The following is an 18,169-nucleotide window of genomic DNA, read 5'->3' on the forward strand; positions in this document are numbered from 1 at the left end:
AGGCAGGACAGGAATAAAGAAGGCTCCAAGTCAGAAGGCCAGAAGAGAACTGAACTGATTTATTTCAAATACATCGCTCTTTTTATAGAGAACATCGTACAGACCAATTCCATTGGTCTTAAAGTAAAAACATCTCACACCCTTGGTGCGCTGTGAATGACGCACGGTGGCAGAACATATCTATAAACAAATTGAATAACAAGAGAGATAAAGAATTATTTACATTCCTTTCCAACTCTTTCCCAGGCTTAGCCTGGTAGAATCTCTCTCCTTTTCTCTCTGACTGAACTGAGACTATCCGTAGTTGAGGATATAATCAATCTCATCACCTTAAGAAGAATATTGGTTTTGGAGTTCGAGTGCAATTTCGAAAGGAATTTTGGGTTAAAAGTTTCAAAAGCTAGATTCAAAAATTAAGTCCTGAATCTATAGAAACCAAACCATCCTGAACTTATAATACATCAAGAAACATGTTGCTATCTCTTTACATGTGAATGTAAATCCCTTATGTAGAAATACTGTTAAAAACAGCCGATATAAGTACTTTGCATTTCAAATAAAGCAGTATTAATGTTCATCTTTTGTTAAGTCTTCTTCTAAAGCAAACTATGAAGTTCAAACAAGACTATGACAGGCATATAAAGTGATTTTTATTAATACTGGGATACAATAAAAGGCAACTTTGGCTATAGAATACTGATAAAGCAGTGTCATCTCATTAAATGGACTTTTGTCTTTTTAAGTGCTTCTTTTGCAAAGACACAAACCCTGTAGGCTGGAATTTCTGGTAAGTTCCCTCTACTACAGCACTTCAGGTACTTATACCTGGAAGTGGCACCTCAAAAGCACTGGAGGCATGTCTGTGTTTCATATTGCTATAACTACATCATTCTTATCTGTGCCCATTAGGGACCTTGTTTTCCAGTTATGGAAGTGTGCTATCTGTTGTTTGTAAGCCACTCAGGGAAGGCCAGACTACACAACACTCAAGAGTACAGAAGACTTCACAATTTTTAAAACTGAAGTTTTCAGCCAAGTAAATTCAGTAAGTAACAAAACCTGAAGTAAAGAAACATCACACTTGGTCTTCCGTTCATTTAAAATATTAACAATTAGAAGGAATAAAACAGCAACGCTTAACAATAGACAATTATAAATACTCATTGCATTTGTCATAAAAGTTATAAAAAAACTAATCTAAAAACATGGTACAGTAATTGTGCAAAAATTACAGAATTGCTTCAATACTTTTCATAGAAGGCCTTCTTAAAAGATACAGATAAAGCATTTGAGGTGAAAAATTCAGAGAATTTTAGAATTACATGTTTCATTGTGAGTTCTAGTTATATTTGCCCACAGCTGCAGTTTCACAGCTCAGCAAAGCTGGAACACCTTTTTATTGGAGTCCCACCTCTGAATTCAATTAATGAGAGAAATTTAGCACTCACTCTATTGGATATGTTCTGTAATTGCTGACTTTCTAAACTGTTACTCATGATTCTTCTTATAGTCAAATGATTTCAAATATACTGTTATACTATTGATTTTTTTGATTCAAATTCCTTCTTATTTGTTATAATTTCTTTCCTTTTAAGATTTTTCTATGGACTAGTATTCAACACCTGGATAAAGCTTACATTTGAGACTTCAGTCCATCTTTATAGCTTCTATTTGTGCACTCTGCAGATGAGTCTTCTTTCTCCATGAGAAATTTGGCATTCAACAAGAATTGCAAATAAAAACATTTTTAAAAACTTCAGCCAGGAGTTGCAGGAATTGCCCTTATAGCCATTTCTTATATTTGAAAATGGTGTTGCGAATTACATCTTCATATACAGTGTCTGTCCTCATGATACTTGTGGTCTTTGACCATTTGTAGAGGCCCAGAGGAATGTCAAACAAATACCGCTGAAACTGTATCTGCTATACCTAGAAATGATGCAAAATTTGGTTTTAATAAATCCTGGAGACATCCCAGAATTCATATTCATATAATCCCCTCTCCCCTCCACGCCATGACAATAGGAATCCAGGGAATCATCTGCAACCCTTTTATTTCTTCATTTCCTGGCACTGTGTGTAGTTGAAACCTAATCTCCTCCTTCCTCTGCTTTTATATTCAAAATTTATTATCCTGGTGGTCTCAGAACACCTCTAAATCAGAAGACTTTTCCTCTGTGGGAAAAGGAGCAACTACTGTCCTTTCTGGATAGCTCTTGTGTGGTACACTACAGAAAATGTGAAAGATCCTGCTTTTTGGAAGAACAGGTTTTGAAAACAACATACCTGTTCTCCCTGCCATCTCTTATAATTGACTGGCTTTATCACTACTTCTAAATTTCTTTTTCCAAACAGTTTATACAACAACAGTAAGAACAAAGATTCAGTAACGTCAGAAAGCTACGACTGGATACATTGCTCTGATCTTTACTAAGTGCAGGCAAAATTAATATTGTCTATTCTTTATGTGCAGAAGACTTAGGTAATCTAACACCTCCTGCAATGACTGAGAGCTGCTGTGAAACACACATGGAAGGGAAAGCCAATGGGTTACTCTAACACATAAAATTACAACAGATACACACTTCCAATCTAGTGGAAATATCCCACCAATTTGGCTCAGCAATCGCAATCTGATGACAAACCAGAGCTTGACTTGCCTTACCTCCATATCTAGCAGAAACTGGGTATTTAATGCTACAGAAATCCCTCAAACATAAAGAAAAAATTCATGCAAACTACAATAGGGCAGGATATTGAACTAGTACTAAAAGGATATATCTCTGTCCTACAAGAAAAGCCACGAGCAGGGTACACAATTCCGAGGTAGATTCGCTTTTCATACTTGTTTGTTAAACTGAGCCCAGAGAAAATGGCACCCACCAGACAAGGACAGCAGCTGTTTTAGCTACAGGGAGTACAGTGATGCACCCACCTACAACCGTCACACATAGCTGGATACTTTACAGTACCATTACCTCTGCATGGTAAGGGACAACAGTACTTGGATGTTTGTTTTGTCTGATACAGCTTTGCCTTTACATGGTGCTTTTCAATCATTCAACTACATGCATTGGTGAACTAGCAACCACTTCATTTATTTTTCCATCTCGACTCATTTAACCTCTTTTAAAGCATGGCAATGATTTGTACTGCCTCTCTGAGGATCCCATTATATCTTTATTATATTATATTATAGTATGATGATATTAATTTGTTGTAGCCACTGAGAAACATATCCCAGCCCATGGCCTTTAACACTTACTTTTTGTCAGACTTACCACAGACATTGCCACCCATCTTAACACGAACGTAGCCATCTATTCCCCATGTCGGCCCCCAGGAGTTCTGTACAATCCAGTAAGGAATGCTACCTGGAAGAGGCATTTCATGAACAAGAGACAAAATGAGACTGGGGGAGCTCTAGCCTCCTAACACTCCACAGAGCTAATTAGCATTTCAGTGTCCCACAGTTTCTGATGGATTGATGAGACAGGCCAGTGAAACCTACTGTTCACATAGATAACAGAGCTAATATTCTGGTATGAGAAGACTGGATATGGGCTCTTCTAGCATAAAGACACACACAGTCATGGTCTTGACTTTACAAGGATGAAGTCCCAAAGAACTGAAGAAGCAATGACAAAAATAGTTTTTCTTCTGGCTGATGTGAAGATGATGTGATCTTCACAGAACTTCCAGAACTGATGTGACATCAAACCCAACAGCTTCCAACAGAAAAACGAGTTCTGGATTTTAAGCACTTATCCCACAAAAGGCAAGTTGCAAGTAAAAGAAACCTACTGTGCTGAAGTTCAGCTGGTGGAAACGCACCTGTTCTGTCAAAACCAGTGATAAGAACAGCATGATTTGCTCTTCCACTGGAGCAGTGATATTGTATGATTCCACCAAGATAATCCTGCCAGCTAACGGCATCGACTGTCACTGCCAAAGGGCCCCAGCTGACAAGCATCCTCATCATTTCCTCTTCTTGACCACTGCAAAAGAAGTGAGTAAAAATACCAAGTTACTTAAGTTAGCACACTGAAGTGATTAGGGTGATTGTAATCTACATGTTAAGAACAGTTTAAAAATCAAATAATTAAACTCTTTCCTCCAAGTTCTACATATCACACATCAGTAATTATGTATTTCATATACTACAAAACAGTGATGCAAATGTAGGACACACAAACTATGGGACAGGTGTCGATCCAAACACATCACACTATTAAAAAGCAGAAGGTTTCTAGGTCAAGCCAGTGGGCAGTGGAGAGCACTACAGACTTTTTGTACATCACTCTTCTCAAACAAAACCAGCTTTGAACAAACCATTAGTCTGTATTAGAATTTCCCACTGTTTTTTAAACCTACAGAAGTACCTCTTAACATAATAATATACTAAAGTATGTGTCTCAAACATCAAAACACAGGACATTTCCACTATCAGACATTTATCATTAGCACCCTTATAGAGTTTTATTTATCTGGAGCAGGAAATTTTCATCACTGAAAATATTTTCATTAACTAAATTTGGCAAATACAGACTGGCAAAGATATGATTGATTTTGGTTACTTATGTCTAGAAGTAACACAATTCCTAGTCAGAATAATACTTCTTGTCTTTATTCAGTAGCTGTACTGTACTGATAAAAATTAGAAATGAAGTTTCTTCACACAGAAACCTAAAAAGCTGAAGTTTTTACAGTGTTCAGTTGACAACACTGTTTCTAAAGTCATGGGCTGGAGAGGATGTAGGTAGATATGTAAATACATGAACACTGAAGTGGTTGAATGCTTCCTTCTTTTTTTAATAAATTCCAGTTACTATTGGTAGAATTTACTGCTTCTGACAAAAGCAGTGTAATGTGCATATATTAAAAACTGTAACTGACTCTATGTTCCAGTCTATAGTCAATTTAAAAGACCTAATTTAAAGACACGAGCCTGTTTGAACAGGCTCAGTGATGGCAATATTGAGTGGATTCATTGTGGCAAGCCTTAACTCTCACAGGTACTAGGCATTAATCCTTCTCCAGCACACAGCTACAAAACTGATGCAATCAACCTCACAACCTGGTCAATGTACTGTTCACGCCATGCCACCTAACTCCACGACTGCTGAACACAGAAGGAAAAGTACAGTGAAAGAAAAGAATGAATAATAGCTACCTGAAGTCATACGCAGCAAATCCTGTTATTGAAACTCCAAAATCTGAGCGCTCAAAATAATGGCACAGTCCTGTCTGAGCTTTGAAAGTGTATTCTGAATCTCTCACGAGTTTTACTTTGGTCTGCAAGAAAGTAAATGAGTAAGAATTTACTGCATTTGACTTTACTACTATGCACCTCAAAACTTTTGGAGAATGACCACAGAACCCACTCAACATTCAGTGTGTAGTGGGCAAGATTAGAAGTAAGAATGTCACATTGTGAAATAACTATTTACTATCTCTAGTTTCCTTATTCACTGAGCTTCAGAAGGGATTCAGAAATCTTTAAATAAGAAACTAAATTTAAAAGGCATCTCTGGTTTAAACGATCATCATAAGCAATCCTGTCAATTTCAGGACACATTCATTCAATTCATTCATGAACAATTCATTCTCTTAAAATGACTTCCACACTCAAAATTATACCATTGGGACAGTTCAAGAAGCACAAATATCTCAAAAAGTTATATAAAATACTGTAAAGTCCAATTCTGTTCTTAGCATGTAATTCTCATGCTAGTATGTGATGTATGCATCAGCCTTTTATACTTTTCATGTCTTTTGGAGTACAGCATATTTATGACAGTGACTTCTTCAGCCTAATTCATTTCTGGTTCCTCTGCTGCCAAGAGGGAATTTTCCTTCAGAGGAATAAATATGAGTATCCTCTGTTGTTCTTGATATTCAAACTTATCTATAGTGTTATTAGCTGTGGGTATATTACTCTTCAGGGGTAGAATTACAACTTTCTTAAATTCTGGGGTTTTTTAAATTCAAAAAACAAAATAATTATTTTTATATTTTTGGAATTCAATCTGAGAGGGTACTTTTTATTTCAAAGATATTAAAATGTTTCTGTTTACCTATGTTATTAACACACATTTTGAATTTTTAACTAAATGAAATGTTAGCAATAGCAACAACTGAAGTAGAAACTTTGAATGCATTTTCAATGTTTAGGTCTGCAAGGGAAACAAAGGTAAATGCAGTTCATTTTATTTTGAGGTTTTCCACACACACTTGTACATAATTTTACAGTGTTTGCAACAGAAACTACTGAAATTTGGAAACAGAAAACATCAAGATCCTTCCTTTTCCCCAGATGCTGGTGCTTTAAATCCACAAAATGCCATATGCATAGGTGGCTCTGTCTACAATGGTACTGTATGCCTGCAAATGAATTCAGGAACTTTATTTTCAGCCCCTGTGGACTGATTTGTTATGTTCACAAGCACACGTATGGACCATAAAGTTCCAATCAAATTTCAATTCTGCTTAAACTAATTCTCTCTTGGTTCCAAACAAAATAAATAAGCATATATACATATACACAAACACATATGTGTATGCATATATGTACACACACATATGATTAAAAAAACCCTTGTACATTTCACCTTCCCTATCACTTTTTTTCCAATAAATAAGAATGCTACTAGAGAAGCTGATGAAGTCTTTTGGGATTTTTACAAAGAGTTTCAAACCTGGTTCAGCCAACTCAAAGCGCTAACAGTGGATCCCCCATTGCAGCCGTAGTTATTGTATGAGCAGTCAATAACTTGCTGCACACTGAGCTCTTCCAGGATGTTTCTTTTAATTGCATAGGCAGACTCTATGCCACCGACAACGCTGAAAGCCCAGCAGCCTCCACACTGATAAAGAGAAATGGCAGAGAAAGCAAAAGTCAGCTTTGTTTTTGAAGCCTGATGTGAAAAAAGAATCTTCCAGTGCTCTTCATTTAATACATCATCCTTGAACTCTGTTTTTAAAGCAATAATAAAGAAATGTTATTATCCATTTAAAATGCTGAACGGGTTTTCCCCCTATATTGCTCTCTGAATGCTAGAAATGCATTATGGGTGTCTTATTTTAAGGACTCCTTCCTGATGAATTTTTGTTCTTGATGATAGGTCTGAGGATGCTTTTACGGTGAGATATCTATTTTCCAAAAAAAAAAAAAAGGTGGCCTCATGATGAAATTAATTTTTAACCACCTTAGTAGGTTTTTCTAGAATTTTGTAGAAACAGATTACAGTTTAAGAAATGGTAAAGGGAAATTAAACATAATAGAAAAAAATCTTGGACAATAGCAATTTATACTGCAATTATAGGCTCTTTAAACTGTGACATTTAAAATAGGCAGCAGAATTTATTCCTTACAAGATCTTATGTGAAGCATGGAAAGGAGACACTGGGGATTGAGCAGCTTGTTTCTTACCAGGGACCATAACCACTTTGGAATAAACTGTAATTGTGTGGGGTCTGGTTACTCTGCTATCATGAATGCATCCCCTGAGGAATTCACTGGTAAGGATCTAGGTGTTGACAAGGCAAGGGGATTCAGTCATGGGAGGAAAACAAGAGGAAAGGATCTACACCTCTCCAGGTGGGATGAGATCAAGTACTGAACTTACCTTGGTTCCTTCAGAAAAATACAAAATACACATGGTTCAAAATATTTGGAGATTCACTTAACTAGATCAAAAAATATATTACAGTTTCTGAACACATAACTTCTACACCTCATTCTTTTAAGCCTAATACAGCTTTGCATAAAATGCTACATGACTTTGTGTATGTTTCACTGGCCTCTCTTGTGCCAGTGCTCCAAGGAACCTTCAGACAGAGCTGGTCCCTGCAAAACCTTCCCTGTGCTCCACAGCCTACCTGCTGAGAACCAGGAAGGGAAAACACCAGCACTTACTGTCTGCTGATTTCTCACTTCTGCAATGACTTTCTTGTCCCTCCAGTCAAACTTCTTTGGCAGAGGCTTTTCCTTCCCCGTTGGCACTTTTATGTATCTGGGAAGTTTGTGAGGTATGCTTCTCAAGTAAATAGCTAAATACAGAACACAAACATCTTTAAATCTACGGACAAAAAAAAAAAAAAAAATAATCCCATGAACAACTACTTTACCAAAATTCACAGGTAACTTTGATCTACAATTACAAACATGTGATTGTATCTTATTCTAAAATGCATAGAAAATTCATGTATTTTAAAACAATCTTTATGGTCCAGAATGAATATAAGTATTTTTACAGTTTCAGAAAGAATAGAATGTAGGTATTTTCCCTACGTTCTACTCTATGTAGAGAATGTGGGTAGACAGTGTGAAGATTTTCTGAAGTTGAACAATAACCATAAACACTCCATAAAACAAATTTTACTTGAAAATTTCCAAAACATTTTACTTACTTAAAAAATACATTGTTTTAGCCATGTACAAGGGGAAAATAAGAGTAAAGATAAAGATTCTGAAACACCGTCAAGTTGCTGGGTGTTCACTAAAAAAAAATGCTGTTTAATTATTTAAAATTAAAGCAAGATGTTAAATCCTCTGATGAACAGAAAATGTAACAACAGACATGAACAGCAAGAAGGGAAGGTATCATACAAGTTTTCTAGAAAAAGAAATTTAAGTATGTCATATTGCTTGAGAAAGCTCCAGCTGGCATTATGCAGCCATGGACCTCTAAGCATTGTTTGGACTGTAGTCAATTTTGTGCTGGGGTAGGGAATATGAACTTACTGCAGAACCTTGTGTATCTTCCTTTCTTCTGTTACAACTGAAGAAAGCTTTAAAGTGCAGTGAGTAGAAAGGAAAACTAGAACTGCCTGAATACTAAAACATGTTCAAGCTGTGGGCAAATCAACCTTGCAAAACTATAGAACAGAAGAGGATTCTTCAAAAGGATCCTTCAAAAGTACTTACAGTTTGGTACCAGCCATTGTAAATTAGCTGACTATCAGCACGGGAAGAATCTGAAAGTGTGAAAGATACAAGGTTCTGGGAAAGAATTAAAAAAATAACAGAAAAGGCATTAGAAGAAACCAGAAAATGTACCTTTGAACTCTTCGGGAAACAGGTGAGAAAACTGATTTATTCCATAGACAGCAGTTGTATTATCTTTTGATAATGAATTCAATAATCTAATTCTTTTAGCGCTTTCCTGGAGGAATAAAAAAAAAAAAAAATGTGGGCATTATTAAGTTAGCAGCAAGGACAAAACTGTAAAAGCAGAAAAAGGTTAGTAACAGTAGACATGAAATTAGATAACAAGAACTGTTCACCTCAAATTCATCCTCTATCCCTAGCAATAGAAAAGCCATTATACTAATTTCAACTCCAACAGATACCAAAAAAAGCATTTATTAAGTGCAAAGGATTGACATGAAACAGACAAAACAGGCACGCTGAGAACAAGTTGTGTCAAACTCATCTGATGTCCTTCTCTGACAGCACAACAGACCTTGTGGTTGAGAGATATGCAAAAACGTCTTCAGATACGAGTTAACCCCATCACTTCACGCAGCGAAAGAACAGCATAATGACCTAGAGGCCTCCCCGCCTCCTCCCGGCGGCCCGATGTCGCTGGGCAGCCGCTCTGGCGGCTGCGGTGACCCGCGGGGCCGGCCGGGCGTCACGGGAGCGGCACCGGGCGGGCGCGTCCGGGACTGCGGGAGGGGAGCTCCGCCTGCCCCCGCCTCCCGGCCTCCATCAGCCCGCAGAGCCCGCAGCAGCCCCGCAGCATAGGGGTACCTACCCGCAGAGCCGCCGCCGCTCCCTCTTGCTCCCGGCCGCCGGCGCCCCCGTCCCGCAGCCGGGTGCCCGGGGGCAACGGGAGGGCGGCACTGCCCGGCCGCAGCAGGCAGGGGAGCAGCGCCAGCACCGCCATCGCCCACCGTGCCATGGCGGGGTGGGCCCGGGCACGCACCTCCACCCACGGAGCTGAGGTCCGACGGGTTCCGGGTGGGAAAGGGGCCGAACCCTCCTTCCTTCCCAGCCCGCGGCCGGAGGCTGCGCCCGCTGCCGCTTCCCGCGGGGCCGGCGCCCGGGGCGGAGCATCAAGGAGAGCCCGCCCGGCACCGCCGCTCCCGCACCGCCGCACGGGGCTGGGAGCGCTCCTGCGGCTCCTTCTCCTGGGGGCTCTTGAGGGGTGTCGCCCAGTCTGAGCTGTGTTTGAGAGTGCCCAGCCTGGGCAGAGCCGTGTTTCCAGCGGTGTTTTCCATGTGGGAGATGCGCGCCGGGCGCGCAGGGCTGAAAGGGAGGGGCGAAGGGATGCTGAGCGTTCAGGTATCTGCCATAAATTCGTGCAATCCCATCTCCGAGAGGAGAGTCAGTTGGTACCTTCAAGCTGGGCTGCTAGTAGGAGAGGGAAGCAGCAGGAACACAGGTTGCAGGCTTTAGCAAGGGAAGGCACGGGCGGGCAGAGCAGAGCTGCCCGGGGCTGCACAGCCGGTGCCCGCAGTCCCTCCTTCCCAGTGAGAGAGAACACACGCACAGAAACCATGAATTTCTTCAGAGTCATGAATTTCCAGCAGAGTACCTCATGCTGGTACTTGGGTAAGCAGATCAGTGTTCAGCATTTAAAGTCTCCATTAGGCCACTACGAGTTAGTAGAACCCTCTTAGTTAATTTCCATCAGCAGGCATTTTTACCCAGTGCCTGTAAAGAGGGTATTTGTACGTTTTAAACCTGCTGTATGTTTCAGTTCTCTCCGCTGCCTCGCCCCACGTACCCTCTTGTTAACACAGGTGTCCTGTCCTGTGGTGCCAATAGCACACCCGGTACCACTGTGCTCGGGGAACAAACCTGGGGGATCATGATCCAGCTTTGCCTTTGCCCTCCTGCCATGGAATTAGCTGGAACTAAAGAACTTCCACTGGTTTTGTTACAGGGAAGGCTATTTATGGCTTATAGCCAGTGTATGGAAGGGCTTATTAACAGAGAAGATTTTATTGGTTATTCTGATACGGTTTATCACTGTAAACCCAGGATTGGCATTGGAGATGTTATTACAATTTATTACAAGCTCAAATTGACAGATTGAGGTCTGGGATCAGCATAGGGACTGAGTAGGATGACATAAAAACTGAATGGTGAAACCTTGCTAAGTTTGGTTTGAAACCTTGCTAAGGATGGTCTGAACCTCAGCAGCCAAATTCTGAGGCAAATGCCATCAAACTGTGACTGAGCACTGAGGCCCTTGGGAGAAGTGCGGCGTGTAGTGCTTTATTTAAAAACATACTTTTCATTAAAAACTTAAGATTTTACATCAGTCTAACATGATCAACTCTCTCTAAATTGGCCTGCTGCCCTTGAAATCTGTTGTTCTGGGATTATGATTATCTCAAACTGAATACTTTTTCTTGTTTTTAATATATAGTCATTAAATTTTTAAAAAAACCTAGCTTTAATAGAAAAAAGACACAAACTTTCAGCTTTTTTTGGTTATTATTTGTATAGACTATGTCGTTTTCAAACAGAAGTAATCTTGATTGGAGAAGCTGTTTTGTTTTGTATGTAGACTCCAAGGGTTACTTTGCCCGTGAAACACATGAGGGCAGCAAAGGACTTCTGAAATGTAGTTACAAGCTACACAGCTTTCATTTTTATTTTAATTAAAATAATTAACCCCCCAAACAAACAAGCAAAAAAAAAAATCCCCTCCTATTTTGGGAAAATAGATTTATCTCAGATTTATTTGTGTTAAAAATTCTGTATAGTATAGGAAAAGGTTTGTTTCCCCTGGATTTGCTTTCTGTGTACTAAATAGATGTTTCAATATATCTTGTTTAGGAGGAGAGATTGTAAGAAAAGTCAGTGTCTCCTCTGGTGGCTGGCTCAGGGGAAAGAGAGTGTAACAAGCAGCCAAAGGTAGGTGACTGACAGCTAAAGTGTTTCAGAAGGTCTTATTTTTCCACTGAAATACCTACTGTGCCATAAAATATTTTGTGCCTGTGCTCAGATGAACAAAATCCCACCAAAGGACGTAGAGAGCTTAGGCATGAAGGCATGCAGTCCCTGCTCTGCTTTGAATTACTCCAGTGTATATTTAGCCATGCTTCATTAAGATAAAAGAAAATACACTTGTAAAAATAATGTATAAAATGTATAATGTAAAATAATACATATAAAAAGAATAGGGTATAGTGGTGTTTGGTGGGTATATTGTTTTGGGGTTTTTGTTTGGTTGAGTTTTTTTTTTAAAGGCTTTATGGGTACAATTCTTGTTGATTCATTGACACAGGTAAGCCATATATTAGTTACACTAGTCATCACACAGATGATGAAAACATTTGTATGCTTTCCTCCGCCACAGAAAAATCTGATTAGAATTTTATAATTATAAATAGTTTTTTAAAAATATATTTTAATGAAATTTTACGTATCTCTATCCCATTCTGGCTATTCATTAGAAGTATTTGATGAGCTGAAACAATGCATACAAAGGGAAGAAGCAATGACGAATATATATTTAGGAACCTCTAAACTCATTGTAAGATGTTTTCTTTCAATAAGGATGTTCCTTTACTAAGACTTGGAGACAGGTGTGCCAAGGATGGGTGTTGCTGCTCCTAAGGGCATTAATTAGATGTATTAATGGATCTTCAGGTGGGAGTGATGCCTTTATAGTACTTGGGGAGGTATTTACTTAGCAGCAGTTTGGACTTCTGTTTTAGGCATATGAGATGTATAACAAATGGAAAATAAGTCTATTTCTGTTGTGTGGTCTTCAGTCTCAGAGAGAAATTGTCCAAATCCAGCAGATGGAGCTAAGTGCCCTTTCTTAAAAAGGCTTGTGGGGAAAAATTGTGTTCAAGGATTTGCTTATTTTGAGACCTTGCAGAGGTGTTGTTTGCTAATACAGTTGCACTGGTAACAATTATAAAATGTAAGCCAAGCAAGTGGGAATTGCAATCTTGGGATGAAATGTATTCCTGTGAGGGTAAATGAGTGGTGTTGATGTAGCCAATGTTCAGAAGTCTTTTCTGAGTCCCAAGGTGGACTTTATAAAATTTGTGAGAAGCAAAGAAATTTACACATGAGAGCACTTGGGTTTGCAGGAATAACCAAACTGTGCCAGGGGCTGCCTTAGGTAGATCATGAGAAACATCTGTGTTGACCATGAAGTCTCTCCTGATAGAATGATCTTCCATTGCAAATAATGAAATAACTGTAGGATCTGCTTCTCAAACCTGGCCTTATCTCAGCTGAATATCATAAACACCAATAAGTCTCTAGCTCCTTTAAAACGTTTTTTCTTCAGTCTTGTCAGTAAGGGATGAATTATGAATGAAGAAGGCTGGCAGTGGAGCTAATATTCAAAATTAAACAATGAAGCAAAAAATAAAAACGCAGAAAGGAGCAACACATGTTCTGAGTGAGAATGAAGTAAGAAGTCTTGTCAGTTTTAGGGATCTGAGAATTGGCTTTTCTCTGAGAAATCTGATTTGCTGGTACTGCCAGTCCCACTTGCCAGAGTCTACAGATTCACATTAAATATTCTCATCTGAGAAAATTTCTCATATCCAGGTCATTCAAGTCTTATTTTCTTGTTGGCTTTTTGCTTGTTTGTTTTTGGTCTATTCAGAAAGTGGGTTAAATGGCCAGTTTTTCAGGAAGAATTTCAGGCAATATTTGGTGCAGCTTGGCTTAAGGGCAAAAGTACAAATAAACAATTTTCCACTCTAATTGTTCTGATTTCTTCCATCAAACTTTTTGACCATGGAATGTGGACAAAGGGCTTATATGTAGAAGTAATGCTGTTTTACAGAGTCTACTTTGCAGATTTCTGTAAATCCTCCAGTTAATTTGTTTGTGTATCCTTCATGAATTTCTCATCAGTGACTTTGTTGGTAGAGGAATCCAGCAGGAGATTAAGACGGCTTTCAAAATTCAATTGAAAGGAGAAACAAAATTAAAGAAAAAAAAGCACCATTTAGGAATCAAGGTATTTCTAGCCTACATAGGTTTTTGTTCTTCTTTTTGAGGAACTGCTTGCTGACTTTCTCCATGGGTGATTAAATTCAAAAATGCTGTTGAATCATCCCAACTTTATATTCTTTGTTTCATTATTCTTTCTGTTCCATATGCAATACCTTCCTTTTTTGTTTTACTGTGGAACTTAAAAGAACGGATTTTACAGTCACGTTGATGTGAATCAGTTGTGACTTACTGTTATGATTATAATACTATTGAAGTTATTCTTTGTCCCTGTAGTGCTTTTTATCCATAGAACTCAAATGCCCTTTTTGGGAAGGTCAACAATGTAAAACCAATGTCAAATTTGCACCTCAGGCCTGAGGTCTGTGTCCATGATTAACCTGTGCACAGAAATAGAGGGTCTGTTTTGCATCAGTGGTTGAGTTTTTTATTGTGTAGAGTTTTGCTGGAAGGTTAACTTGTTTTGTTGCTTTAGACTTTGGTCTAAAGGGCTTTCATGCAAGAGGAGTAACAGTCCTGCCTTCCCTGCTGCTGCTTGTGTGAAATGCACCTCCACATTGCCGCTGTTTCTGTACATGTTGCTGAAGAGGATGAGCTTTTCTGAAGTCTTGCAGCTCTGACATGCTGGGAGGGTATTAGGACCCAGCTGCCTGTTGAAAATGGGAGGATTAGTATGCAGGAAAATAGATTTAGAGAAAGAGGTGTAGGACTATGCCCTTGTTTACCTCTTTTGTTGCCAAAGGAAGCACACAACCTGCCATGGTTGTCATCTTCAGTCTGCATCCATGGCCAGTATAAGAGTGCCGTGTCATTATCCTGGTCTTTTAATCACAGAATGGATGAGATTGGAAGGAGTCACTGGCAGTCATCTAGTCCAGCCTCACTGCTCAAGCAGGGTCCCCTAGACCATGTTGACTGAGGATTGTGTCTAGATGACTTTGAATATCTCCACAGAAGGAGACTCCGTGACCTCTCTCGGCAATCTTTAGTGCTCAGTTACCTGCACAGTAAAGTTTTTCCTCATGTGCAGGTGGAACTTCCTGTGCATCAGTTTCTGCTCACTGCCTCTTGTCCTATTACTTGGCACTGAGACAAGCCTGACTGTCCTTCTGTCACCCTCCCTTCAGGTACTGACAGACATTGATGAGTTCCTCTGTCAGTTGTCTCTTCTCAAGGCTGAACAGGCCCAGCTCCCTCTGCCTTTTCTCATAAGAGGGGTGATCCACACCGCTCATCATTTTTGTAGCCCTCCACTGGACCAGCCCCAGGAGGTCTGTGTCTCTCTTGTCCTGAGGAGCCCAGAACTGGACACAGCATTCCAGATGTGCCTCACCAGAGCTGAGCAGAGGACCTGGATCATGTCCCTAGTCCTGATGGAACGTTCTTCCTAATGCACCCAAGGACACCATCAGCCTTTCTGGCCACAAGGGCCCTGCTGGCTCATGGACAGCTTGGTATCTGCCAGGACCCCCAGGTCCTTCTCTGCTGAGTTGCTTTCCAGCAGGTCACCCCCAGCCTGTCCTGGAGCTGGTTGTTTCACTCCAAATGCAGGGGCTCACAGTTGCCTTTGTTAAATTTTTGACAGTTCCTCTTGTTCAGTTGCAAGAATTGATTCTTCTTTTTAGAAAGAAAAAAGTGCAGTAAGAGTGTGCCATTTATACTTACAGTAATAAAAGTTTGGAGACAAAGAAAAGGTAAAAATGCTTTTGTTATGCAGAAAGGAGGAGTGCTTCAGGATTCATAAAGGTGTTCTTTCACTTGGCTTAAAGTAATCATCTTATAAATTGAAATTTGAATGTATTTTGAAGTTGGAGGATCATAGGATAATTTATTATTTATATGTAAAGCAATAGTCAGGAAAATTATGGGCTTGTATTGGTTTATACTTCATGTGAATTTTGGACTTAAATTGTTATTTTAACATAATTTCAAATAAATGTTGACTTTTCAAGTGAGCTGATGCTTTTTTATGACTGTAAACAAAAGTTTATTTCACCATTATGTGGTCCTAGTGGTAGTTTTAGATGGTGTAAACCAGGAGGAGCTTTGTGAGTATGTAATTATAGTGATGTGGAATTAATCTTATGGTGGGCACAATTGAGCCTTGTATATTTGTCTTAGTTACAGACTTTGAACTTGTGTCTACAGCTTGTCAAGGGGAAGGGAGAAATCCTATTACAGCTTCTAGTTTTCTTACAAACCACTACAGTTGGCCTCCTGTGTAAGACCATACATGGCAGTGCACTTAGCTTCCCAGATGATTAAATTACATTGTTTCGGAAAAATTAGATGATGTCAGGAACTGTTGCAAAAAAAAAAAAAAAAAAAGGTTTCATTAATTACTCAAATATTTCTTGTGTTTGGGTTGATTTAAAACAGAATGACAGCTTACTTCACCCTTTCTCTGTTAGTAAAAGTTAATTGTGGTTTTAAAAGGGTAGTGTCAGCTTTTGGGTCTTAAGGTCTGATTTTTTTTTTGGTTCATGAGGATACTGAGCTACTCTTCTGATTTTCCCAAGAAGTAGAAACTTTCTATGTAATATAAGGCAAATTCTTAATGATGGGGTTAGCATTCTCTGTTCTGCACACCACAGCTTCTCATGTGTAGCTGAGCACAAAGGAGAACTGGAGAGGCAATTTCTTTTGAAAATCCTGATCATGGCAGGTGTTACATGTTACCTTCTAAAAAGCAAAACTTTTTTGTATCTCAGCTTTTCCTTGGCATATTGAGAGCTCATTCAAATTGAAGCCCTTCATATTGGAGGTAATTGGAAACATCATTCTTTCAAAAGGACACAAGAAATATGTTTTGCTTTTAAAAAAAGCCCTTGAAGGTATCATTTTTCTCATAGGTTCTTTTTTTAGATGTGTTTTAATTACCACACTAGCCATGTACAGAGTGTTTGTTGTGATAGTTCAGTATCCCAAGGCTATGAGTACACAACATGGTAGAATTTGAGGAAAAAGAATACATATTTAATATTACATGAAAAGGATTTAATATCTAATTTGACACCTACATTTAAGTTTCACTTAAAATTAACAACATTACAGCAGTATTTTTTAAGCAACAGTTTTCAAACAGATTGAGGTAATTCTTGAGGGAACATTTTGTCTGAAGAATAGGTATGTGTGTGTTCATGCTAAAATTGTGTTGCAGCTTTTTAGACTTTGAGCCTGTCAACCCCACCGAGACGTCTGCATTGAGTTACTAGCATGTCACTGGGTTTTAATACTGATGGAGAAACATTGTGTCAAACTATGTTTTTTTTTTTGTCTTTTTGTGGTCATTTCTGGGGAATGTAAACATAATATTCATGGCCAGAATGTGGATGTGTTGCTGAGATTGGTACATGCTCTAAGAGAAGCAATTATCTCTACTAATTGTTCAGGTTGTGTTGCCAGTTGCTCTGAGTAGAGCATTACTCTTTATTGACAGGTTACCATGTATGTTTCTATGCAGACAGCATTTGGGTGGTTGTTTTGATTTTTTTTTTTTTTGTTTTTTTTTGAGACTGAGAGGGTTATCTTTCTTTTGAACTTAACATAATTTCTTTTTAGGATGGTTAAAAAAATTGTAGTAATCTCTACCAGGCTACCTAGGGTCAACATCAGACATGCTGCTTCTTTTGGTTGACCATGAATATACAATAAGGTTAATATTTTCTGTGCTCAAAGCAGTTTTTTTCATTAAGTTAGTCATGCTTAAGTATTTTGAAATGATGGATAACTTAGTGAAATTAAATAATATATAATTTGATCTGAGAAAAACTGCAGATGTTTGGACTATCTTTTTTAAGCCAGTGTATTTCATTTCAATGTTGAGAGGATATTTTTCGTTAACACCACCATTCATTTCCAGCCAAAATGAATGCAAAGAGAGTATAAAGATCTACAAAATTAGATATTTGTAGACTGCAGGAGGAAATGAGCACTAATGAGTGCTTAGAAGATTTTTATTATATACCTTTGTGGTCCAGTTTTGGGAAGAATATTCATTACCTGAGATGTCATCCATTTACAGCGCAGACTGGCTGGCCCTAACAGTTAAATAACCCAGATGTTGTTTGCTTTAACAATTTGTTGTAATTCAGAGGAAATATGTGCAATTAAAATGGACACTAAATGCTGTGGCAAGAGGTGCTTACCTAAGCCCAGCTTCCAGAGCTTTTAGGAACTCATTTTCCCCAGCAGGCCTGCCATATTAACAGTCTGCCCTTGCTA

General features: G+C 38.8%; 1 protein-coding gene across 1 annotated transcript; it reads right to left on the reverse strand.

Annotated features, from left to right (window-relative positions):
• Positions 1-75: 75 nt before the first annotated feature.
• Positions 76-10,041, reverse strand: CTSO (cathepsin O). The gene is made up of 8 exons (XM_053941052.1): positions 9,762-10,041; positions 9,062-9,167; positions 7,919-8,052; positions 6,699-6,866; positions 5,174-5,295; positions 3,835-3,998; positions 3,282-3,374; positions 76-1,929 (listed from the first exon to the last, which is right to left on the reverse strand). The coding sequence occupies exons 1-8, from the start codon at positions 9,906-9,908 to the stop codon at positions 1,895-1,897; spliced, it is 969 nt and encodes a 322-aa protein (XP_053797027.1). The 5' UTR covers positions 9,909-10,041; the 3' UTR covers positions 76-1,894.
• Between the last annotated feature and the right edge of the window lie 8,128 nt (positions 10,042-18,169).

Source organism: Vidua chalybeata, chromosome 4 (assembly GCF_026979565.1).
Source record: "Vidua chalybeata isolate OUT-0048 chromosome 4, bVidCha1 merged haplotype, whole genome shotgun sequence".
Taxonomy (NCBI): Eukaryota; Metazoa; Chordata; class Aves; order Passeriformes; family Viduidae; genus Vidua; species Vidua chalybeata.

What these genes read in the sequence shown, in the direction of transcription:
- CTSO (XM_053941052.1), bottom strand. Translation starts at nt 9,908, where the DNA reads ATGGCACGGTGGGCGATGGCGGTGCTGGCGCTGCTCCCCTGCCTGCTG. An exon ending in GAGCGGCGGCGGCTCTGCGG is followed by an intron (nt 9,168 to 9,761) that starts GTAGGTACCCCT and finishes TTATTCCTCCAG; the next exon opens with GAAAGCGCTAAAAGAATTAG. An exon ending in CACTGGTTTTGACAGAACAG is followed by an intron (nt 3,375 to 3,834) that starts GTGCGTTTCCAC and finishes TGCCTCTTCCAG; the next exon opens with GTAGCATTCCTTACTGGATT.